Source organism: Augochlora pura, chromosome 4, assembly GCF_028453695.1.
Source record: "Augochlora pura isolate Apur16 chromosome 4, APUR_v2.2.1, whole genome shotgun sequence".
NCBI classification, from domain to species: domain Eukaryota; kingdom Metazoa; phylum Arthropoda; class Insecta; order Hymenoptera; family Halictidae; genus Augochlora; species Augochlora pura.
In genome coordinates this window covers 2,100,364-2,124,802 of record NC_135775.1, presented here as the reverse complement: position 1 = coordinate 2,124,802, position 24,439 = coordinate 2,100,364, and the positions used below count along the sequence as shown (strand labels likewise).

At 41.1% G+C, this 24,439-nt stretch overlaps 1 protein-coding gene across 3 annotated transcripts in view; it reads right to left on the bottom strand.

Moving 5' to 3' along the window:
* Nucleotides 1–468: 468 nt before the first annotated feature.
* The window catches only part of LOC144468834 (neprilysin-1), a 119,280-nt gene continuing 95,309 nt past the window's right edge, over nt 469–24,439 (bottom strand). For 2 of the 3 annotated variants that reach the window (XM_078178590.1, XM_078178592.1), the window contains 12 exons: nt 20,581–20,712; nt 19,602–19,700; nt 18,682–18,860; nt 8,463–8,649; nt 7,713–7,889; nt 7,057–7,157; nt 6,908–6,963; nt 6,043–6,329; nt 5,809–5,967; nt 5,443–5,519; nt 4,537–4,844; nt 469–3,898 (listed from right to left, as the gene is read on the bottom strand). In XM_078178590.1, coding sequence (XP_078034716.1) covers nt 4,745–4,844; nt 5,443–5,519; nt 5,809–5,967; nt 6,043–6,329; nt 6,908–6,963; nt 7,057–7,157; nt 7,713–7,889; nt 8,463–8,649; nt 18,682–18,860; nt 19,602–19,700; nt 20,581–20,712 — 1,554 coding nt within the window. In that variant the 3' untranslated portion in view covers nt 469–3,898; nt 4,537–4,744. The remainder of the gene's footprint in view (nt 3,899–4,536; nt 4,845–5,442; nt 5,520–5,808; nt 5,968–6,042; nt 6,330–6,907; nt 6,964–7,056; nt 7,158–7,712; nt 7,890–8,462; nt 8,650–18,681; nt 18,861–19,601; nt 19,701–20,580; nt 20,713–24,439) is intronic. The other variant, XM_078178591.1, reaches the window with a different exon arrangement.

Sequence of the window (24,439 nt, the reverse complement as noted above, 5' to 3'; positions counted from 1 at the left end):
CAGAGAAACGGCGAGATTCTCTGTTGTTTCGCCGATCGAGAACGGAAACTCGATTTTGAGAATAGAACGTGCTTCAAAATTGGCGAAAATTTAATTTTTAATTACACTGTGCTTTGGCGGATTTCTGGTTTAATTTTCAGACGTTGTAATATTTAATAGCATGGTTAATAATAATATCAGTGATAAAAGATTGAATGCTAATTGCTATTAATATTTCTCATTTTTAAATTGAATACTTTCAAGCTTTTTGCGATTTAAAGTCATAGTTAAATAACCAAATTATGGATAAATAAATTATAGAAGAATTTAATTCTAAAGATTTCTTAAACAATTTCAAGGATTTTTTTCAAACTGATTAAACAATTTTCAACTATAAATTACAATATTAAAAATATTCCTCGACTACTAAAATCTAATATTTTTTAAACAATAAGGGATGGAGTGTCGACAAAGTACAACAGAGAAGGGTTGTATATAAACCATATTTATTTGCCATATGAGTTTGTCAGCCATTTACATTTACAACGGTGTTTAAATAACGTGACTTTATGCTTTCGATTCGACGAGGGTCGCGCAGCCGAGCCGCGTTCGCCGATCGGCAACGCGCCGCGCGGTACACGGCGGCTGGGCTCGTGGAGACCCGGCGCACGCGTTCCATTTTATTCGACGCGAAGGTGTCGAGGAGCAACGCGGCGCTCGGCGACGGTCCCTCGGCTCGCTTAAGTACTGCTTAAGAATATCACAGATCGCAATCCTTTTGCGTAAACGCACTAAAATTGTAACAACCTTCGCTAGCCGTCGGCTGACGACGATGAAACGTCTGCGGTTCGCGGAAACGGTCTCGCCGCCAATCACACGATCCTCGGAGACACGTGCCCAGCGACGAACGGCAAGCCCTGACCACACTGTACTGCGAATCTTATGCGTTTGTTGTAATAATTTGGCAGATAATAATTAGATGGAAACGTGAAGACTTTTGAATAATTGTTATTCGAGGTTTCAATAATTGTTATCGAATTTTTAATAATTGTTTCGATAATTGTTTTCAGTAATTGTTATTCAAGGTTTCAATCATTATCATCGAGGTTTCAATAATTGTTACAGAATTCTGCAATTGATTAATACATTGACTTGACTCGACAATTCAAACAATATTTATTAAAATTCAATTCAATTTATTTCAATTCATCAATTCAGTTAATTTCACTTCACAAATCCAATTATCATAAATTCATCAATTCAACAATTAATTTCATTTCATCTCGCATAAAGATTCGCAGTCCCATCACAAAAAAAAACATAAAAACATTCTCACAACGAAATACTAATTTTTCCGATGAAATTAAATTCTGTAAAATTCACCTGTACCAAAAATTCACTAAAACAATTATAATCAAATAAATTGTCCCTGATACTCAATATAAAGATCCACCAAAATAAAATTAATAACAATGTAATAATTATAATATTATTCATTCCAATTTCTTCTGAGAACTTAAATGAACAAAACGGATCAAAAAAAGGACAGTGTAAAGAAGACGATCCGAGTCACGTGCGTCGCAAAGCGGCGTGCCGCCCGCCGCGCATCATTTTCCACCTAGAACCGAGCGAAACGGTGTCACGAATAAAAGCGAAGCGTTCGGAGAAAATCGAAGAGTCTCGTATCGCCCGTACAAGAGGAGGAGAAAAACCGAGCGAAAAATTACGGGTTTCTTTCGTGAATGAAAAGCGCGGCGCTAAATCAGCCTGGTCTCTAAAAATCCCCTCGCCGGACGCGTTTTATTACATAATTAACGTGTGTACTCGCGTGACGCCGGCCGGGGGTTTAACCCCTCCCGCTACAATTCCTTTGACGTTGATCAGCACTAATTTGTCCTTAATATTTTTAATAACATTACCAGACAACTTTTATTTCTTTTATTGCCTTTAAAAAATTATTTTTATTTTCAACTATAAGAAATGAATAATATTCATATTTAACCCTTTGGCTATTAATTCAATATACTAAATTCTATTACGATAAACCAACATTACTTGAACATTAATTTTAAGATTTTTTTTACAATATTTAATAATCAAATATAATAATAAACCGCGAAACAGGCGAAATTTGATTTGGACGCCTATTGGCGCCAACAGTAGTCAAAGGGTTGATAGACGTCGCATGAGATCTGTGTCACGTGTCCGACTCGTTATTGTAGCGCGAAAGGGTTAAAGCTGGAACGCTGTTCCACGGCCGGTCGCCAAAAAATCCGCGGGGAGGGAGCCCGTGTCCTGGGTTTCACTGTGTACGTGTGTCCTCTGTGTCTCTGTGTTTGTGAAGGGGTTAGTATCCAACTAAAACTAAACTGAAAAGAGAGACGGTTCGGGGAAAACGTTATTTACAGTGTTTACAGTAAGAAGAGCGAAGACAATCGGTGCGCGAGAAACTAAATACATAGATCCGCTTCGTAAATGTTTGCAGTTTACGTTCCCTAAAGCACCCCCTCCCTGACCCTCTGTCCGTCTAACCAATCACGACGAAGCTCCTGCGACGCGTTCGCGCGAATCGTTCGCTGATTCGAAGCTGCCAGCTCGAAACGGAAATTAGATCTGAACCCGCCATTTTCTAAATCGACAGAAAGGGTTTCACAATTTTATGGGACCTCCGACTAATATTCTTCCGTCACCTTAGAACAACCCTTCTCCGTTCCGCAAATTTATTAAAATGCCGCAGCAACCTCCTAATTTCTTTCTGCCATTCAAAAACATCCCCTGTCCTCTCAAAATTCATTAAACCATCGCAGCAACCCCTTAATTTTTTTCTGTCATCCCATAACATCCCCTACCCTCCAAAACTTCATTAAACCATTTCAGCAACCCCCTAATATTCTTCTGCTACCTTGGAACATCCCTCCTCCAATCCCAAAATTTATTAAAATTTCGCAGCGACCCCCTAATTTTTTTCTGCCATTCAAAAACATCCCTTTCCTCTCAAAATTCATTAAACCATCGCAGCAACCCCCTAATTTTTTTCTATTACCTAAGAACATCCCTTGCCATCTGAAAGATCATTAAACCATCGCAACAACCCTCTGCTTTAATTCTGCCACCCCAGATCATCCCCTTTCCATTTACAAAGTTCATTAAAATTTCGCAGCAACCCCCTAATTTTTTTCCGCCATTCAAAAACACCCCTTCCCTCTGAAAATTCATTGAAATATCGCAGCAACCCCTTAATTTCTTTCCGCCATTCAAAAACATCCCCTGTCCACTCATCTCAGCAACCTCCTAATCTCCCTCGCAATCCAAAAACACTCTCTTCATCCCCAACGCCCAGAAAAATGTTAAGTCAGGTTATGTCAGGAAAAATGTCTCAACGATCCCCTAATTATCTTCCGCCGTCCGAGGACATAACCTAACGTCTCACACGCAAACTGAACAATCGAAGCGCTTTTTTCGTAATTTGCTTATCCTGCGTTGTGTACGTGTGTGTTTACTCGTGTGTACGTCATCATCAAATATATTTCTTTTTTTTTGTCTTTTTTTTTTACTTTTGCTTGTGTCATTCACTCTCTCTTGCACTCTTTCTTTCTTTCTCTCTCTCTCTCCCTGTTTTGTCTCGCACTCCATCACGCACGCTAACATTCTCTCGATCGAGTTCCGATGTCCCGTATAATTTTCTTTTTTTTTTCTCTTTATTGCTTTCACTAGAGTAAATCCTATGGTTCTCTAAAGCGTCGTATGGGGGAGAGATATTAACGTTAATGGCGCGATTCCGAACGGGTTTTCTTGCGTTCGACCGATTGAACGTCGGGGTCCCGCGCGGTCGTCCGAGAATCGGAGGACCGAGGACACGATCGTTGCTCGTCCTCGCGCGATGGCCAACCCTTTCGCCTCGATCGTTGACGTAGAGTTCCTGCGAAAAAGAATATTGTTGCGATTAATTAGTTGTTTGCGATTGCAAAGACTTTTAATCAATTACTCAAGACTAATTTATATAAAGTTTCGTGGAATTAGGTTAGCTTTGGTAGGTGGGTTCCTGAGATCATTTGCAGCAACTTTTTCCTTTACAACAATTTTCTACGACGCTTTGTTCACGAGTTATTGAAGAAAAACGGTGGCCAATGAGAGAAGAGCTCGGCAGACGCTGGGCGCTTGAGTCACTAGCGGCGTGGTCAGCTGACAGTAGGTGATGCGGCGGAGCCAGCCTCTCATTGGTCAACGTTTTTTTTGTTAATAACTTGTGAACGGAGCTTCGTAGAAAAATTTTATAAAGGAAAAAGTTGCTGCAAATGACCTCAGGAATCATTCAGTTTCCCAAGTAACTTGAATTTATAAAATTATTAATAATTTTTGAAAAATTATGAGATATTATTACTGATATATTATTAACGACATATCATATACATATTATTGATATACCATTGATATATTGTTGACATATTATTGATATATTATTATTGACAATTATTAATATATCTAAATATTCCAACATATCATTATACTATATCATAAATTCGCTATAGGATTTTAAAGAAGGTGTTTGATTTATACTTGAACCGATTCGTTCCAGCGCAGGATCGCTCGACGAACGCTGCAAAAATAATTGGACCCCTGTTGGTCGATCGGGTCACCAAACTGCCAAATACGCCAACCGCAAGTTTTTTCCGAGCCGCGTTCCGAATAGTCGACAAAACTGTGGTTCCGTGAATTGAGGTCTGACTTTTAAGCCGGCGAACGATCGTCCCCCCGCGCCAGATCATCACCAGGTGGTGCACTTGTTCGGGGGGTTCATCTTGGTACCGATCGGGCAGCGGAACGCGTCCGCGAATGCTTGGGAGTTCATCATTATGCCGTTGACTCTGCGCAATCATCATTAAAAAAAACACATGGTATAAACTTTGCTAAATGAATTTTCTAATCTATTAAAAGATTGATGATGAAATTCATCTCTTTTTAAATGCCTTTATTAGCAAATGCATTTGCAACAAATTCAGGAAATTTTCTCTAATCTCTCAATTTTCCATTTGTTTCGAAAGGGTTAATTTTCCAAATATTAAAATTCTCACAATTTGAGTATGAATTATTATATTGTAATTAAATTGTTTATGATACATTATGATCAAATTACTATAGAAAAATATGCAGCGATTAATAAATAAATAATTATTGATACCATTAGAAGCGTGAACCAAATTTCTATATTTTTATATTTTTAGTATTGTTTGCTGTATAAATAAATATTGATTGGTTCAAACGGCGCGAACTGTCAATCTACTTGCATTATGGCTATAATTGCATGACCTAATTGTATTGTCACTTCTGACGACAATCGCGAATCTCGATCATTATCATTCCTATGTCACCGGCGATCGATGATAAATAAACAGAAATCAATGTCCAGAGAATAGTTTCCCTAAGAGCGATATATACATAATATGTATATTATATGTAGCTCACCTTTCAGGCTGAGGTGTGTGGTAATCGAGTTCAACGGAAAGAATATAGGCCTCGGCAGTCATATTAGAACAATAAGTCTGAAACAATGTTAAACAGTTTGTTAAACAGTGTTTATAAATATTATTAACCCCTTGCCATATATTTATTGTTATATTTCCACGATTCGTGTCTGACTTGTGATGACGATTTTCAATAATAATCAAATAGGTTTTGTTATTGTTATATCATAGTTATGAATAATAATAAATATAATATAAATAAATATAATAACATATAAACAATGGTTCCAATTAAAAAGCCTCTATCAATTTTCATCGCGAATGAAATGGCAGGACAAGGGGTTAATCAAAGGGTTGATCCGATCACCTGGGCGGCGCTTATGAAGAAAAGCTGGCTCGGACGAAGCCCCTCGAAGCCGGGAAGGCTCCTGTCCTTCCCGTTCGTCAAAGTGTGCCAAGTTTTGTATGAAATCTGCAACGCCCCGATGTCCGCCACGTTCTCGTTCCTCGTCACGTTCCAATCGAACTGGAAAAAAATGGCCGAAAATCGCCGGGTTCACGAACCGTTACCTGGTCGCCGTAGGACAGTGATCAGCGTTACCTGTACGGCGACGTCGTTCCCGTAAAACTGAACCTTCTTCCAGAAGCTGCGCGCGTACAGTCTCGCGACGCACTCTATCCGCGCCTCGAGCCGCTTCCACGACTCCGGCGTGATCCAGAGCCATTGGTCGACGTTCAAATCGGGATCGAGGGGCAGTCGACGACGATGGAGATCGAACGCGTGGAGGATCTCGTGGCCGATCACCGATCCGAGGGTCGCGTGCGCCGCGTACGCCGGACCTCCGTCCCAGGACCATGACCAGGCCGTCATCATCGCCAATGGGATCCCTGAAGAGTCAACGATTAATCGTTGATATATGGGCGACGATTGTTCAATTTTAATTTATTCAATTATGCTTGTTTAATTTATTTAATTTGCTTCGGGAGAGTATTGTTTTTTTATGAGAAACTGGCGCGATTCTTGCTGATTATTAATTGTGTTTAACTATAGGTAATATTGCGAATTTTACTATTTAATGCTATAGTTTTTACTATTTGATACTATGGCTTTTATTATTATTAAATATTATAATTAACAATATATGATAATGTAATAAATACTATGAAAATATTATAATTTTTACTAGCTAATACTATATTTTGTGCTAGCTTTTACTATACTTCTTTCACTGCTTCTTTACTATATTCTTTTACTATTTTTCACTATATTTTTATTATACTGAATATATATATTTAATACTATACTTTTCACTATTTTTTGACTATATTTTTATCACATTTATAGTATAGTATATTACGAAAAGGAGTCTAATATATAGTTCACTATGAAAACTAAGGAGCAATGCTCGGGTAATAGAGCGTCGTCTCTTTATATTTCGTGGAGAATTCGGTCGAGCGTCGCTTACCAATTGTGTTTGTGGAGGACTCGTAGTAGGCGTTCACGCTGTAAGGATAACGGCGTCTGGAATACAGAGTCGAGAATTATATAGGGCGGGGCCAGCGAGAAAGCCGTGGAAATCTGGCGCGAAATCGGTCTCGAATTAGAGGCTCTTACTTCTCGGTCACGTTCCTCCTGAGAACCTTGTCGTCCACCGTGCGTACCTGACGGAATCGCATCAGCACGCTGCGGAAAAAATCGTCCGGATCGATCTTCACCTGTCGGCACCGGTAAACAACCATCGTTATTTTTATATTATTCTAATAAAATAATAAATTTCATTCTAAATCTGATTTTATCATTCCTTATCCAGAAATGACGAACAGTATATTAAAATCAACGTTGTTAAAGAACAATAAATAATTCTACTCGGTCGTTATTATTTTATACATTAGCCATAATCGCAATTATACTTTTTAATTGAAAATTAACGAAGTCGTACGGTAAATAAAATTCTTATTTTTTTAATACAGAAAATTGTCAATGACGAATTAATTAATTCTTAGAAATTAATAAATCCTTAGAAATTAATCAAAGTAGCAGCCAATTGTCAATAGGTTCGAATGGTCGATCGTTGAAATTCGATTTCTCGCGGAGAAAGATTTTCCACGGCGAAAACGGGGTTTCGAAGTTTTAATGGAAAGATAAGATTTCGAAATAGTCGGCGTCTCGGCGCGAGTCCTCGCGGCGGTTAATTTCCGGCCAGGTGGTTAATGAATTCCACTGTTTCCGTAGGGTCCCTAAACATCGTCGCTGCACAACGGTCGTCTCACCTCGGCCATTTCGCGGGCCAGAAGGCTCTCGTTGTAGAAACCAGGCCACACGTGAAATCTACCCCTTAACGAGTTCAGCTTAAGCAGCGCCTGGGTCCTTGTCTCCTCGTCCAGCCAGGACTTCACCAGGATACGCTCGGCGACGGTCTCCTTTACGCGCTCGAACAGCCCTCCCACCTGTTCCCGAGGACGATTCGATTCGATTAGCATCGACCATAAGCCTCGGACAGCCTCCCGACCATCTTTATGCGCTCGCAAATTTATGCAAATGGCCAATTTCTATTATCGACTTTAACTAGGAATTTCATATTTTAACGCCTTTACTCCGGTTGCAAATTTTTAATAATTTTATCTTGTCGAGGAGATATCGAAATTTGTATTTACGGGACACCCTGTGTATTTTGCGATTTTTTAAATCGCTATACTTCAAAATATTTGCAATTGTTCATCTCTGTAATTGAATAAAAATTTGAAAGAATAATTTTTCAAACAAAATATTGAATGACAATTGTTGTTAACTTTTCTTTAGTTATATTGTCCTAGTGCAATGACTATAAAAAATCTCCTATTTTGCAACGCGAATAAAAATTCTTTCTATTTTGCAACGCGAATAAAAATTCTTTCTATTTTGCACCGCGAATAAAAATTATTGTTATATTATTAACTTTTCTCGTATTGTTTAGCAAAAATTGCAATCCGCATAAAAATGTCGGATAAAAGATAAAGAGGGTGTTTTATAGAGATTTTTACCCTGTTCGCCAAGGTTTCAAGATGCTGAGGACTATACTGCTGCACATAAAGGGCGCCGACGACTTCGCTGAAGACCTCCTTGGTCAGCTTGAAGCAGGACAATTCCCAATTCTTGCTGGCGGTCACGTTCACGATGTCGTGCAGCGTGTCGGTCGCGTATAGCAGCAACAGTCCGTTGTGGATGATCCTGTTAGCAACGCGACACGGATTAGGTGTGTACTTCCACGTCTCCCAGGACGATCGTGAGAAGTGTGGTCGACGTATACTAGGAGACTGTATATACGAAATTTATGGTAGAGTGGGTATATTAATCCTCGAGTTTTAATTTTTACAATTCGCAGGTCTCAATTTTTAATTTTTCAATTCTCAATTCTCAATTCTCAATTTTTAATTTTCCAATTGTCAATTCTCAATTCTCAGTCCTTAATCCACAATTCCCAATTGCCAATTCTCAATTATTTATTCACAATTGACAATTACCTGTTTGAACATAAATTTAGTCGATTTTTAACGATTATTCCTTTAAATACCTGTCGCTAAATTAAACAGACAATTTAATATCTCCTGTACAACCTATAAAGCGTCTTACAATTATTGCCTTCGCTTCAAAATTCTTTACATTACAATTGTTTCAACCGGCGGACGATTTAATTAAAACCACTACAGCATCAAACGAACAGAGGAATTTATTTTGCAGCTTCAATGAATTATTTTATTCGACGAGAACGATCGTAATCCTGATAAATTCATAAATTGTCCGGCGTCGACAGAGGGAGGAACGTTTCTTTTATTTAAAAAAAAAGTTGAAAAAAAGAACTGTCGTTCGGTGGTTGGCATAAAAGAGGCCGCGCGATTCCGGCCGTAGGCGTCGCCCGTCGCCGGGAAGAATCGATACCACTAATTCGTTATGCTTTCGGGGGCAGCTGTTCATTATTACAGCCTCGGGCCTATTATCCTTTCGGTGAAATATCGCTTTTATTACTATACGGATATCCAGCGGAGATAATACCGCTCCGAAAACCCCAGTACGTTTCCCACCGGAACACCAGAGGTATACCTCTCTCTCTCTCTCTCTCTGTCAATGCACTGGGTGCATCTCCTAACGACCCTATCGATTTCTCAGGCATTTATATTAATAATAAACGAAACAGTGACTGCTACGAGAGTTAGCATAAAAATTAAAAATTGAGACTTGAGAATTGGAAAATTGAAAACTGAGAATTGAGAATTGAAAAAAAAACTGAGAATTGAGAATTGGAAAATTAAAAATTGAGAATTGGAAAATTAAAAATTGAGATTTGAGAATTGAGAATTAAAACTTGAGAATTTAGCCTTCCATCGACCAAATTCGCCACCAAACATAGAATTTCGAAACTCGGTCGCGCTGACGCCGTTCGGCGTCGTCGGCAACCGTGGCGCCCCTCTCCGGGTTCTGATACGGTGAAATTTCCACGACGAAGGGGGTAATGGACGAATTAGGCGACGATTTACGATGCGTGCCGGAGCGACGGTGGATCGGCTGCGCGCCGGCATTAAAATTGATGGCCGCGCGCTACGTTTATTAACCGCGAGCCGCCGCGATACACGGTCGACGAGGGCGCGGAGGGAGGTTTCCCCCGCTCGTAAATGTTAGAGAAGATGGCGGTTCCGTTGCTAACGATCACTGTGACATGCAAAGCACGGTTTAATTTTCATCGGCCGCGGTTCTAGTCGTGAAACCGAGCCGAAGCCCCCGGCTCTCGTTCGCTCTCTCGCTCGTTTGCTTTCTCGCTCGTTCGCTCGCTCGCTGAAGATTACGAGAGCGCGCGCTATGTGTCGCTGATTTAAACATCGAGCGTTAATCCGTGATGCCTGTACGCTTATATCGCGGTGTCGCGTCGCAAATTGCCAGAGTCGACCCCCTGCCAGCCGAGGATTTCGCGTCGACAAATAGGCTATGTGGAAATTGCTTGGCAGATCATCATTCATGATGGTGTTATGCATGTAATGTACCAAAATTGGGTATTTGTGGTTTGAGAATTTTGAATTAAAATGCCGAGCAATATGATTCATAAAATGCCGAGCAATTTCAAGAAAGACAAAACACTCTGTAACATCTCCTAGGATCATTAATAAATCGCGCAGGTATCCTTAATATCGACAGAGTAGACCGATAGACGAGCAAGCGTTGCCAGATGCCGAAACGGCGAGCTCTCTCCGGACGGTGAATGGCGGCGCGTCGCTGCCTTCCATTATCATCCGCGGACAGACAGAGTCGAAACCGGGAACGGGAACCGCGGGGCCTATGAATGCGGCCGGGAACCGCGATAATTACCGGCGAAGGTATTCCCGTGTAACGAGAACGAGAACGAGACGGTCGCGTCCCGCGTCCGCCAATCTGCGCCAGACCATGCATCGTCCTTAATGCCTCGGAACTTGTTGTTCCATTCCCCGGGTACAAGGAGGCCGTTCCCGGTAATCTCGGTCCCTGGCTACACGATACCGCGCCTCGTTCCATCGATAATCCTTAGCCGAGCCGACCGCGCACCGAATACCTGACACCAATTGTACGCGGCGGCTGAAAAATCGTCGCGCGGTTGTGCAAGAGAAGATTTTGGACTCGGAAATTAGTGGATTAGAGGGCAGAACGTTTGAGATTTTTGTTAGTGATATTGTTGATTATGGATGATAAGTGTTATTTTAAGTATGCATTATGGACGTTATATTTTTTTAGAATTCTTGGTTACCAAATCGTAATTTCTAATTTTTAAATATTAAGTCTCAAATCGTCAGTGCCAAGTCTAAAACCTTAAGCTTCAGGCCTCAATCCTCAAGTCTTCAAGTCTCAAGCTTCAATCTTCAAATCTCAAGTCTCAGTCCTTAATTCTCAATTCTCAAGTCTTCAAGTTTCAAGCTTCAAGCTGCAAGCCTATAGTCTCAGGACTCAAGTTTCAAGTCTCAAGTTTCAAGTCTTCAAGCATCAAGTCTCAAGTCTCAAGTCTCATGTCTCAAGATTCAAGTCTTCAAGCATCAAGTCTCAAGTCTTAAGTCTTCAAGCACCAAGTTTCAAGTCTCAAGTCTTAAGTCTTCAAGCACCAAGTTTCAAGTCTCATGTCTCAAGATTCAAGTCTTCAAGCATCAAGTCTCAAGTCTCAAGTTTCAAGTCTTCAAGCATCAAGTTTTAAATTTCAAGTCTTCAAGCATCAAGTTTCAAGTTTCAAGTCTTCAAGCATCAAGTCTCCAATGTTAAGTCCAAAAACTGAATGCTTAAACTTCATGACTCAGTCCACAATTCTCAAGTCTTCAAGTTTCAAGACTCAAGTTTCAATTTTCAAGTTTGAAGTCTCAAGTTTTAAGTATCAAGCTCCACGTTTGAAGCTTCAAGCTACAAGCCTATAGTCTCAACTACTAACAATGCAAAAATATTTCCAAAAAATCGTACAACGATCTCTCTCTCTCTCTCTCTCTCTCTCTGTGCCGCAGAGTCTCCATTCGAGCGAAAAGGGTTAAGCAAACTATAATCGCAACAGCCGAGTAATTCGGGTCAAATTGAACCCAGTCCCGAATCAGTCATTCGCACAGATCGCGCGCGCGGACTGCGCGGGTCCCTGAACAAACGAGCCGTCGTCCGGAGTTTCGCGTTTCGAATTTAAATTCGACAAACGAGGAATTACGATAACTGGGCTCGCCGCGTAGCGAATGACTGAGGCGTGCTCGAATTAATTGTGTTTTGATCGCGGCAGCTCCGCGCGCACCGCCTCGTCTCGATTATCGGGCAAACAACTGGCGCGCGTGTATCCCCACGGCGCATCTGCCCAATTCCGGCCGATTCGATCAACCGGCTACTCTCCGGCTCGCGGATCCGTGCTGCTGGCCGACGCCATTTTTCTTCGACCGGGGCATTATACCGGCATGATAATAATCCGCCGTTTGTTGCGAGCACAATCGGCCTAATTAGCCGGCGAATGCTCGCACGCTTGTCCGGCACGATTCCGCGGGGCGCGACGGGTTAATGCAACGTTGTTTCGCGGGTTATGCTCTCGTTCGAGCGACGGCTCGATAGAAATTACGGTGCATTTAACGGTTGTTTAATAAATTAAAATGTGGCAGTTGTTATTCCAATTTCTGCGACTTCGAATCGACAGGTGCTTTATTTATATTTCTCACGCTTTGAAATTATTTCTATTTTTATGAGACTTTTTTATATGATTCCAGCAACGTTTAATTACAAGTTAAAAATTTTGTTATTAATATTTTTTCATTGGAAGTGGTGTTAACATTTTTTTGTTCAAAGGTGACCAATTGCTCTCCATAATTATTTCGTGCTATAATTCGACTTGAAGAGTACAACAAATCTATTTGTTAAATATTGTTATATTATTATTTATTGTATATTATTGACCTATAATAAGCCAGCTTTTCACTCATTTCCTCTTTTTTATTTTGAGCTATTTGTTTCAATAAAATCGCTTTATTTGGTATTTTATCAACCATTTTTAATCAGACGATCGATGTCGCCCGCGTCGCGCAGCGCGAGAATCCTCGAGCAAATAACAAGAACCATAACAAGAAGCATAACAAGAAGCGCTCATTAAATCAGCGACGCCGTTCGTTTAAGCCGCCGCGGCCGGCGTTAAATTAATTAACCGCGGCGATCGGGGTGAGGAAGGCGTCCAGAGCGGATTCGCGAAGTAATTCGCGTAGAATCGGGCTCGTTCAGCGCGAAAGATCGCGCGTTTGATAACAATGATACCAGGAGCCGGCTAACGAAGACGAACGGCGGCCGGGCCGCAATTAAATTCGTCCGGTCAGGCGACTGTATTTCGTTTCATTAATATTCATTCATTAGCCGGTCCGCGTCGGCGGCTCCGATATTTATTCCCGTCGCGCGTCGATGGACGAGCTTGAAAAAATTTACTGCCTTCATATTTTCAGCAATACTGTATAGTACAGATATAATATTATATTTTAGTTTCAAGTCTCAAGTCTCAAGTTTCAAGTTTCAGCTTTCAAATCTCAAGTCTCAAGTTGCAAGTTTCAAGTCCCAAGTCTCAAGTTTCAAGTTTCAAGTCTCAAGTTTCAAGCCCCAAATTTCAAGTCCCAAGTTTCAAGTTTCAAGTCTTCAGTGCCAAGTCTAAAACCTCAAGCTTCAAGTTTTCAAGCATCAAATCTCAAGTCTTCAGTGTCAAGTCTAAAACCTCAAGCCTCAAACTTTAAGCTTCATGCCTCAATCATCAAGTTTCAAGTCCCAAGTCTCAAGTTCCAAGTTCCAAGTCCCAAGTCCCAAGTTTCAAGTCTCAAGTTTCAAGTCCCAAGTTTCAAGTCTTCAGTGGCAAGTCTATAACCTCAAGTTTCAAGTCTTCAAGCATCAAGTTTCAAGTCTCAAGTCTCAAGTTTCAAGGAATTCTATTTACAACACAATTTGTGCACATTTGCAAATTTCTGCACCTCGTATCCTCTCCAGTAAATTATTAACATATTTATTTAAAAAATCCAACCATCCTAGAATTTATAATTTTCATCATCAACTTCTTGCCACTATAAACAACGAACTGTCCGAATCACCGAAACAACGGGTTCGCGAAATCCACGAGTGAATAATCGCGGGATAATCAACCGTGACATTCTCGCCGCGGATTTATTTCCGTTCGGTTTCGCGGCTCGGCTGCCGAGCGATCGAAACCAAACCGATTGCGACCTGTTAGCCGATTCGTCGACAACGCGTGTCGCATCGGCTCTCGAAGCCATCGCGAACAAATATGATCGATTCCCGGTGCGCTTTATCTCGAGATTAACGAAAGCTGCGCGTAATTTAATGACCGGATTTCGAACGCGACACGGACACGCGTGGCGCCGTTGCTTTTTGTTGTTTCGCGCGCGACGATTCGTTTACAGGGGAATTGTTTATTTTTCCGTTCTTGTTGCAGCGTTTTATCGGCGGCACGCCACGGTAAACTATCGCGGCGTTATCGGTATTTGCATTGGCCCGCCCATTAATTGGTTAAACAAATCGAGGCTTTTCGAGTCTAAATCGGATTTTTCATTGCGAGACACGCGAGATGGAATTTAGTGTCAAATTGAGCGATTAAAAATAAACTTTTTGGAAGACTTGTGAAATTTTTAAGAATTTTTACAGGAATTTAATTACGTGCTTTCAGGTATAGCGTGATCAGCTTTTAATAAATCTTGTGCAATTTAATACGAATTAATAATAAAAGTGTCTAGTCAAAATAGGGAATTGTTAAATAATTTTAATAACTATCGAACAGATATATGGACAATTAGAAATAATTTTTATATTTGTCAAAGTTATGTAATAGGGACCGATTATTATAAATTATTTTAATAGCTATGTTTAGTAGCAAAATATTATTATTAATGATATTAATACATAATACAAGTACAATTTAAATAATCATAAATCATAATAAATAATAATAATAAAATCGTAAATAATATAAATATAATATTGTAAAAACAACACAATCCTCACCGTAACTACAATATAGACGATACATTAATAATGACATCTACACTAATTAAATTAACCCCGACCGCAAAGGGTCAATAATAATCCACTCCGTTCGCTAAATTAGCGTGCTCGAGTCGAAACGGTATCCGGAGCCGTAAAAAGAGAGATGCAAGAAAAGCAATCGCGGTCGCGCGCGCGGCGAACGCGAAGGACGATTTAAATCGCTGTTCCTCGGGGTTAATAGGTTAACATAGCCGAATAATCCAGGTTAGTGCGTTTTAATGGGCAACGGTGCTCGTCCCAGCAGAATATTGCGGAAGGGCTGTGATCTACGATCCGCTTCATAAATAATGTAATAGAGCCGCATTAAAATTGAACCGCGCCGTGCATCTGCGAGAGCCAACGCGGACCCCGGCTCCGTGCACCATAGCGCGCTACCATAATTACGCCGCGAATTTTTATGCGTTCTCCCTGAAAAACCGCCTACTATTTTAGGTATAAAAAGACCGTTGGGGAGCCGAGCAATTACAACAATTCGACTCTTTTTCTCTCTTTTTTCTCTCTTTCTCTTTCTCATTTTTCTCTCTTTCTCTCTCTCTCTCTCTCTCTCGCTCTCTCGTAATCTCTCCCGCTCTCATTTTTCTCTTTCACCCTCTCTCTCTCTCTCTCTCCCTCTCTCATTTCTCTCTTTCTCTCTCTCTCTCCCTCTCTCATTTCTCTCTCTCTCTCTATCTGTCAATCTCTCTCTCTCTCTCTCTCTCTCTCTCTCTCTCTCTCTCTCTCTCTCTCTAAAGCAACATATACCCGATAAACTCGGCGCCGCGATAAAACCAGCGAATCGTCGGGCCGATTAAAAGATTCATCGGGCCGCGGCGCCGGAATAGCGGGCGCTCCTTGTCGCCGTAAAAATATCACGGCTCCGTGCTCGTGAAAGATTCGCGAGCGGGGAACGCGGCCTGGAATCCGGCAGACCCCGCGCCGAATGAATATTTCAGCGGCCGACGAATGAGCACGGATCTCCGCCTGGAAATCGGATCGCGGGGGAAACGGGCCAACGTATTGTCCGGATTTCGTCGTAAATCCGGCGCCGATCCGGCGGCGATTCTCGCGGACCAGAAACATTGCTTGACCGCCAAGACTGACGATGTTATATTATAATTAATTTATTATTAATTTGTTTATTGTAATTTAGGAAAATGTAGTGAAGAAGAAAGACGGAGCTATCGTTTGACGTGATTTTAGATATAATATATGATTATATATTAATTAATTTATTATTAGTTTATTTATAATTTTGGAAAAAGGAGTAGAAAATAAAGAAGTAGCCTTCATTTGACGAAACTTTTTCCTTTACAAAATTTTTCTACGCCCCCTCGTTTCCGAGTTATTAACAAAAAACACTGACCAATGAGAGACCCAGCTCTATCGCGTCATCCATGCCCGCCTCTCATTGGTCACCGTTTTTCTCTAATAACACCCAAACGAAGCCGCGGATCGAATTCTCGCAAAGGAAAAAGTTTCTTCAAATGACCCAAAGAACACATTCTTCCCCCCTGCGAGTAACTTTTGGCACACCCTGTACAATACACCAGCTCGTAAAATTCCGGACTGGTACGAGCATGAATCTCGAAAAAATGTCGCAGCGGTGGCTGGTTTCCCGGGTCGTAAAAATCGTCGATACAACGACGGTTAGGGGCGGTCGTTAGTTTTAATACTGGCGACGGTCGTTCGAACGGTAAAACGGCACGCTGTTGCAACAATGACAGTAATGATAATTCTGTTTAACGGCGGCGAGGCGAAAAATGGCCCGGCGCGCATACTATCCGGGCGCGCGGGCTGGTAACGAGCGCGGGAGAGAGAACGGACGGAACGCTGAAAAATACGGGCAACGGCGTTACGCTGATTATAGATTCTTTTATGAACCCTCGATGCGGCGATCGAGCTTCGAATTGCCTGTAGATTGCCGGTCCGACGAGCGCGATGCGGACAAATAGATCGTATACAATCGTGGCGTTAACTTTGGTCGAGAAGTTAGTCGATAATGTTAATGGACATTACTGGAGTATTATTCTTGTAATTGTTAGTTAAATAAGTATCAGATTTTGGAGATATTGTCTTCTGAAATTTTAATTGTTTATTCTTCGTAGCGGTAGCGATTTTAATTGATCTATTGTTTTTTGAGTTTATCAAATTAGTTTTTTAAAAATTTTAAAATTTAGATTTTATTTAGAGCTTTAAATTATTTTACACTGAGCAGATCAAGTGTCCATTTTACCTTTTTGATTTAATAATTATTATACACTACTATTTACCATATAATAATTATAAAAAAAATCGTCGAATATATCTCCCGACTCAAACATTATAAAAAAAAATATTATAACAATTTTGCAATGCTAAAGCAAACCCAATTTTATAATTTTAACAAAGCCACCCTTTTTAATCGATCTCAAGCCTTGGTAATCTCAATATTAATAAATAAATAATACCTTCCCGTTTCGGATATTTTAATATACAATTTTATAATAAATTTTTCTTCGATTCGTCAAATTTCCCGGGGACCACCCGGTACATCGCGCGTTTGTGTAGTCGGCTGTTAAACGCGGGCCGCCGCCGCGATAGCGTTCGATTAACGCTGGGAACGCGGGGGTCAGGGGCCCTAATATCCCACGGATCCGGGCTTAATGTCGCGGAAGAGGCGAAGAAGAATCGAAATCCGTCGGAAGATACGCGACGGCGGGATAACCCCGCTGCCACGTGAATTATTTTCGGCATCCCCGCGACTTACATTCGTTCTTATCGCGGAAGAGAGAGAACCGCGAAAGATCGAACGCTCTTTCGAAAATTTATGCCGCGCCGTTTCGCAGCCAAAAACCGCCCTCGATCCGGAACACTTCCCTAACAATACTTTATTGCTCGACGTTTCACCTCCCCACCCTAATATCACCTTGGAACAGTGCCGTAATAAAGTTTCACTCCGGCGAGAGCTCCGAGCCACTCGGACCCTTTCACTGTTCGCTAAAATGGAAACGTATGCCAGCGGAACATCCACCTTTTACATCGTTTTTACGACTTGCGGCGGAAGCATTGTGTAACAAGGGTTCGGAAAAAATAGATTTTTCAAACGGGAGATAGATTGTTTATATCTTGTTTTCTAGTAGATAATTTAGAAAATAAAATAAATCTAAAATTTCTTTTCGCTTGTTTTAATTATTTTTAATTGTTGATGATAATAATATGGTGGTTTATTAAGTAATTTTACTTTATATTAACGTTATATAAACGAGTCGCTCGGCAGCAGCCACTCGAAACAAAGAGAGAACGTAAATCAATCAGCGAAACACCCGCGAGGGGTGTACCGCAGCCAGAAGCCGTCGTTTTCTAGCGCTGATGAGGCCGAGAGCCCTCGAGAGCCAGAAGGAGGAAGGTGGAGGCTGCTCGACGGTGGTTGCTGGAGTAGCCGGGCACAGAGTGTTAATAGTGTCATAACCGTGACGGAGGGTAATCGATCCGGAGGCTTTCAAGCGATACGGTCTCGGCGGTTCGGTAACGGCGGCCCGTTTCGAAACCCATCAGCGAAGGTCCTCGCGTTTCTCAAAGGGCAAAGGAAGGAAGCGAGCCCTCCTTACTTCACCACCCTCCCTTCACCACCATCCCCCTCCTCCCCCGTACCACGCCTTTGACCGAGCCGTCTAGGATTCGGTGGCAAGGTGGTTCTGATGGACTCCGCGTAGGCAATTTACCTCGTCGTAAAGTCGCGCGCCTTACCTTCTCGAGAAGCGATTCAGCAGTTTGCCGAGGCTGCGGAAGTAACGGGGCGCTGTGACGTAGACGTAGACCAGCTGGTCCTCGTGACCGTACGATGATCGATCACGGTTGCGGCTGTGATTGTAGAGATCGGCAGTGGCAGCGCCTAGGGTGGCGTTCAGCAGCGTCCCCCACCTTATCTAACCCAGGAGCGAAGCAAATCATTTTCCTCTCTGTTCGTAGCGGCGAGTACGATACCCAGGGTGTCCGAAAATTGGCTAATTCTCTGACAATTGAAGATACTCGAGGGCATTTCGAGCAACGTTTTTCCTTTGCAGAATTGTTCTACGACGCGACGTTCGCGAGTTATTAATGAAAAACGGTGATCCGTCGATATGTGACTTTTCGGACACCCTGTATAAATTTAAAATAGTCTTGATAGGAAATGTTGGCGAATAAGGAAACTCTGAGCTAGAGGTGAAGTTATGGTGCGTGTATAGTGTAAAGGGTGTTCAGAAACGTCTAAATCTCAGGAATTGGATTTACCTAAGGTCATTTCGAGAGATTTTTGCCTTTACAAAAGAATTGTTATTGCAAATGAGTGGCCAATCGGTGTGTGACTTTTGGGACACCCTGTATGACATAACCTTGATCTAGAGGGGCTTCTATAGTGTGCGTATAGCACACATAGTTTCCAAAAACGTCTAAATCTCCGGAATTGACGATACCTAATGTCAATTCGAGAGATTTTTGCTTTTACAATATTGTTCGTCGTTTAAAAATTGTTAACAATAAATGGATAGACTTTTGGGACACCCTGTACGAAGATATGAGGATGCCACGAAACGCCCTCGAATTAGGCAACTCGGAGGCGGTTGTATAGCACATGTTTAGGGCGGTTTCTTGGACGATGATCGCGGCTCGCATTAACGTCTACTCACATAACCGAAGCTCTCCTGGAGATAGGACATGTTGAAAGGGACGTACACCCTCTGATCGACGTCCACCCAGTTGTAAAGGTCCTTGTGCTTCGGGTAGATCTGTCACACACCGAAGCGGAAACGTTATCGGATGCCTGTGTAACGAGAGAGAGAGGTCGACCCTCGAGTTCAGGGGGTGCTGATAACGGATCGTCGGGCCACAAAAAAATCAATTCGCGACGAAACCCTTCGACAAGCTTATTGGAAGGCTTACTTGTCTTTGGGGTTTGTTTTCTAATTTTTTAGAATTTATTTAACTATGCCAGAGGGGTGAAATTTTTAGCACTGTCAGAGAAAATTTTAATAAATCGATAGCAATAGCATAAAAAGGATATAGCGCTTTTGGATATTTTTAGTAGACTATTTTTTAACTACTGATATTGTTATTAAAATTGTTGAGAGGAATATGTAATTAATATATTAATAATTAGTTAATATATTAGAGACAAAGTGGAGTATTTTAGGGGTTGAATTATTTAGAGCTCAGATTTTTCAGGGAAAAACTGAACAAATAAATTCTGTATATTGTTTATAGTTTAATAACAATAAGCAGACTTTATTTTTTAGATTGTGCTAAGAACAATGCGTTCCTAGATATTTTTAATATTTTTTTTATAACCCGAGAATATACTGATTTTTTGAAATTTATTTTCGAAAGAAAAGAAATTAAAATTAAATTGTAAGATATCGTTAGAAAAATTATTCAACATTAAGAATTGACTATAAATTGCCTCTTCCTGTTATCTATTATTTATTACTATATATAGATATAACTTGGAAAAATGCAATAGTATTTTTTGACCCAACCGAAGTCGATCATAAAATCATAATATACCATTACATAAAATAAATAACATATTAAAATTACAATAATGTCGAATAATATCTTATATAATAACGTAATATATTATTAATATTTAAACACAATAAATATCGTTACCTTGCTGAGGGACAAGCAGAATTGCAACAACAGGTCGGTCTCCGAGGCTCGATCCTTCGGGTCCATGGTCTTCGGCAGCAATCCCTCGACGATCTTTTGGATCCTCCTCGATCTGTGCTGCTCCATCTTGTTCTATGGAAACCGATAACGAACACAGGTTCGTTGAAAGTTCGATGAAAACGCCGCACGGCGGATAATGGAAAACGCGGCGATAGAATTCATCGAGCAAAACAGTGAACCCGGAACAAAAACACACAGCGATTCTCTATGTTCCCGTGAAGAATTTCTGGCGAGCCGCCAGCCGATCAACGGCCGGGAAGAATGCCCCCGTCCGAAAAAAGGTTGACAGATCGCCGAATCCAATCGTCGATGAAACTGTGCGTTATAGAAGCGAGCACGGAATCGGTAAACAGGGTGCGTTTAACCCTTTTCGCTAATTCTCCTTTTACACTAATCATTAATTACATTGCAACTACTACTAAAAAATAGCGAAAGAATGTCGCCAGTTGTCGAAGCAAATTAACATTTATGCATCGACTATGGGAACAAACCATAAATATTCATTTCGTCCGACGAAAAAATTCATGCCAATATTTTCGCCGAATTCGTTTTAGAATTTCAAATTGCCAATCTCGACAGGATCAATTTTTGTCGGAATCGCCGCGTGTATTCGACCGAAATAAAAAACAAATGACGATATTAGATGCGGCGCGATGGGAGACGAACAATTTTACTGGAGCAATTTCGTCGACGCGGTTCATTTTTAAATATTAATTGAACGTGGAGGAAATAAAAATGAATATACTATAGATGAAACAAGCGAAAGTTTGCGCTTGTAAAAAATGTTCGCGATCTCTTGGAGTCGCGACACCGATCCCTGCGATTCCACCGATCCATCGACTGTGGTTTTTCGACTTTTCCGCGACGGTTCTTCGAGCGTTTTCCCCGCGGCGCCACTTGGCCGCACTCTTCAAATAAATGAAGTCGCGAGAAGAGAGAGAGAGGGTTCGTCAGCTCGGACCGCCATCGAAGTGGCTCCCGAATCGTATGGTAACTAAAGCAATATCCGCCCCCAAGGCCGCCGTGTTTTATCAGCGGAAACTGCGACGGCTGCGGAATTGCCGTCGCGGGACCGAGGATCAAGATGGCGGCTTCCGGCCAATGCTCTAAAGCGAAGAAATCTGACCGTCGACAAATTTCAGTCTTCGAATCTTCGAAGTGGTCGACTAGGCTAGGCATATTCTTTTAAATATATTATCCACAATTTTTTGCGAATGCTTTTGCATAAACATCGACAAATCGTCAAGAGACACCTGTAATTACAATTTAATTTTGACGGGTGAATTCATTAAGATTTAGTTTATCGGATAAATTTAGGTTAAATAATTTCGATTGAATTATTTTTAGGTTTATTTGATTCTAAATTGACAGTTTTATTTAAGTTTAATTTTTAATCGAATTTGATAATGAAAATATTGTTGTTGAGGTTGAATTGTTCATAAGTTGGGGGTAATTACAATATAATTGTGATGAGTGAATTCATTAAAATTTAGTTTACTGGGAAATACTTTTGCAATTGTAATTACTTAATTAAAAATCGATGCAAAGATTCTGTAAAATCGATCGTCTCATTTCCGACGATTTTTTTCCCCGATGGGATTTTCTATCATCAACGAGCCGCCGCACGAATATCCTCGCGCGAGCGAACGGCGAATTAATGAGCCGGATTCGATTAACCGTGCCTCCAGCTCGGCGGCGGCGGTGGCCAGCGCCGGCTTACTTTTTGCCGCGGCGATGGCTCCGCGCCGAGAAAGAAGCTTTTCACGGATTCATGAGGGATTCTTCTTCGGCCGAAACAGTTTCCGCTCGATTTCGTTTCGCCGCAAGAAATTGAATTCACCACGGCAAACTTTCGCGGCGGCGCTCCGTCGCGGAATTGAAACCGGCCGAAAAGTTCCGGCCTCCCTTCTCCCCCCTCCCTCCCTTCCCCCCCCCTTACTGTATCTGTTCAGGTGAAAATGCTAATTAGAGATTCTATTGAAATTTTTATTATTAGACCGTCGATGTTTGCACAGACCTCCCTCTTACTCTCTCTCTCTCTCTCTCTCTCTCTCTTTCTCTCGCTTTATAAAGAGGCTCCGCCGCAGATATCGTCCGCTAATAGGATTTTCTTGACGCCGGGTTTACCGAGCGTTAAAAGCTCTAATACACTCTTCCATTACTTTCAAATTGCATCGCTCTCTTATTTCGCGTTACGTTATGGGGGCGGGGGGGGGGGGGGGGGGGGGGGGGGGGTGACGGTGATAAGTTCCCTGTAATGTTAATGTTGCTGAAAGTAATGGTGTTAAATTGTAGTTAAATTGTATTATTGAATATTGTTGGTTAGATTGTAGGATATTGTTGACTGTATTGTGGAATATTATTAATTATGTTATAGAATATTATTAATTTCATTGTAGAATATTATTGATTGTAACGTAGTTGTTGGAACAGAATTGTTAATTACGTAAGAGGATGATATTAATTATATCATAGAATATTATTGACTGTGTTATATAATATTAATAAGTTTATTATAGAATACTATTAATTATGTATTACAGAATATTATTAATTATATTATATAGAATACTATGAATTGTATCACAAAATACTATTAATTCCATCCTGCAAAACTACACCGATTACAATATTATTATATAATCACTAAATTACAATATTATTATATTATACTCAGCAAGTCCCATCCACGATTATGTTTGCCATTAATCTAATTAATCGATGGACAATGTGCCCGAAACGTCATTGGTCCGCCACGATGAAAGATGTAACACAAAGAGACGTCTTTTAATCCTCGAAACGCGAGAATTATTTCGTTACACGTTCACCGAGAGATCCCAGACTCCTCGGAGCCGATCATAAATCTTCGTAAAGGTTGCACCGACTGCTCGACTTTAGCTACGTCCTCCATCACCTAGCCCAGTCATTTCTCAAGCGATGTAAGTGAACCGGGGGGGGCGAAGGAAAATTCCTCTTGATACGGAACGTCGAGTCGTCTTAGGGAAAGACTGTTCACCGAGCTGGAGCAAAACGAAGGAAAAACGTTCGGAACCGTTCACGGAGCCATTGGAATCCGTTGCAGAATAGCCGGCCAGCGTGATTTTGACGTATGATTTATACCCTCCCCTGAATAATTCACCGGGCATCGCACGGCTGCGAGAAGTAACGAACCATGGTGGTCGAATTCTTTTGAATTGAAAGGGATGGAAAATATAGAAAGTTTATTAAAGAAGAGACAGAAGACGTTATGGAAGAAATTAAAAATATATATTAGAAATTATCTATATAATTATTATGCATAAATATAGTAAAAATATAATTAGTAATATATTTTGTTATGTCAAGGTATTATAATAGTATTAATATAATTAATATTAATTAATATTTATTCTATGCAAATCCAAGCGCTTCAAATGTTTATTATAAATCAAAATAATATTGATGTATTGTAGTTGATATTAATATATTATATAAAATATTTTATAAACGAACAAATGGATTTGCAGTTGGCTCTGGATATTTTTGGAAAACCGAGAGACAGTGTGGAGGATGAGACGGAGTTGGCAGAAATTTGCGTGGATCGATCGAGCAAAGGTATTGTGGCCTCGTTCGGCCGTCCCCTAACTTCCGACGACAGGTGTCCTGGGTCAGCCGGCCTGGGAATCTTAAATCGATGCCATATCCACGGGAAATACGGTGTCTTTGGCCTGGGGCTCGATGAAAACGCGATCTCACCCCGTCCCAACCCCCACCCCCCACCCCTTGCGAGACGCCATCTTTGGCTCCTTTCAAAAACATC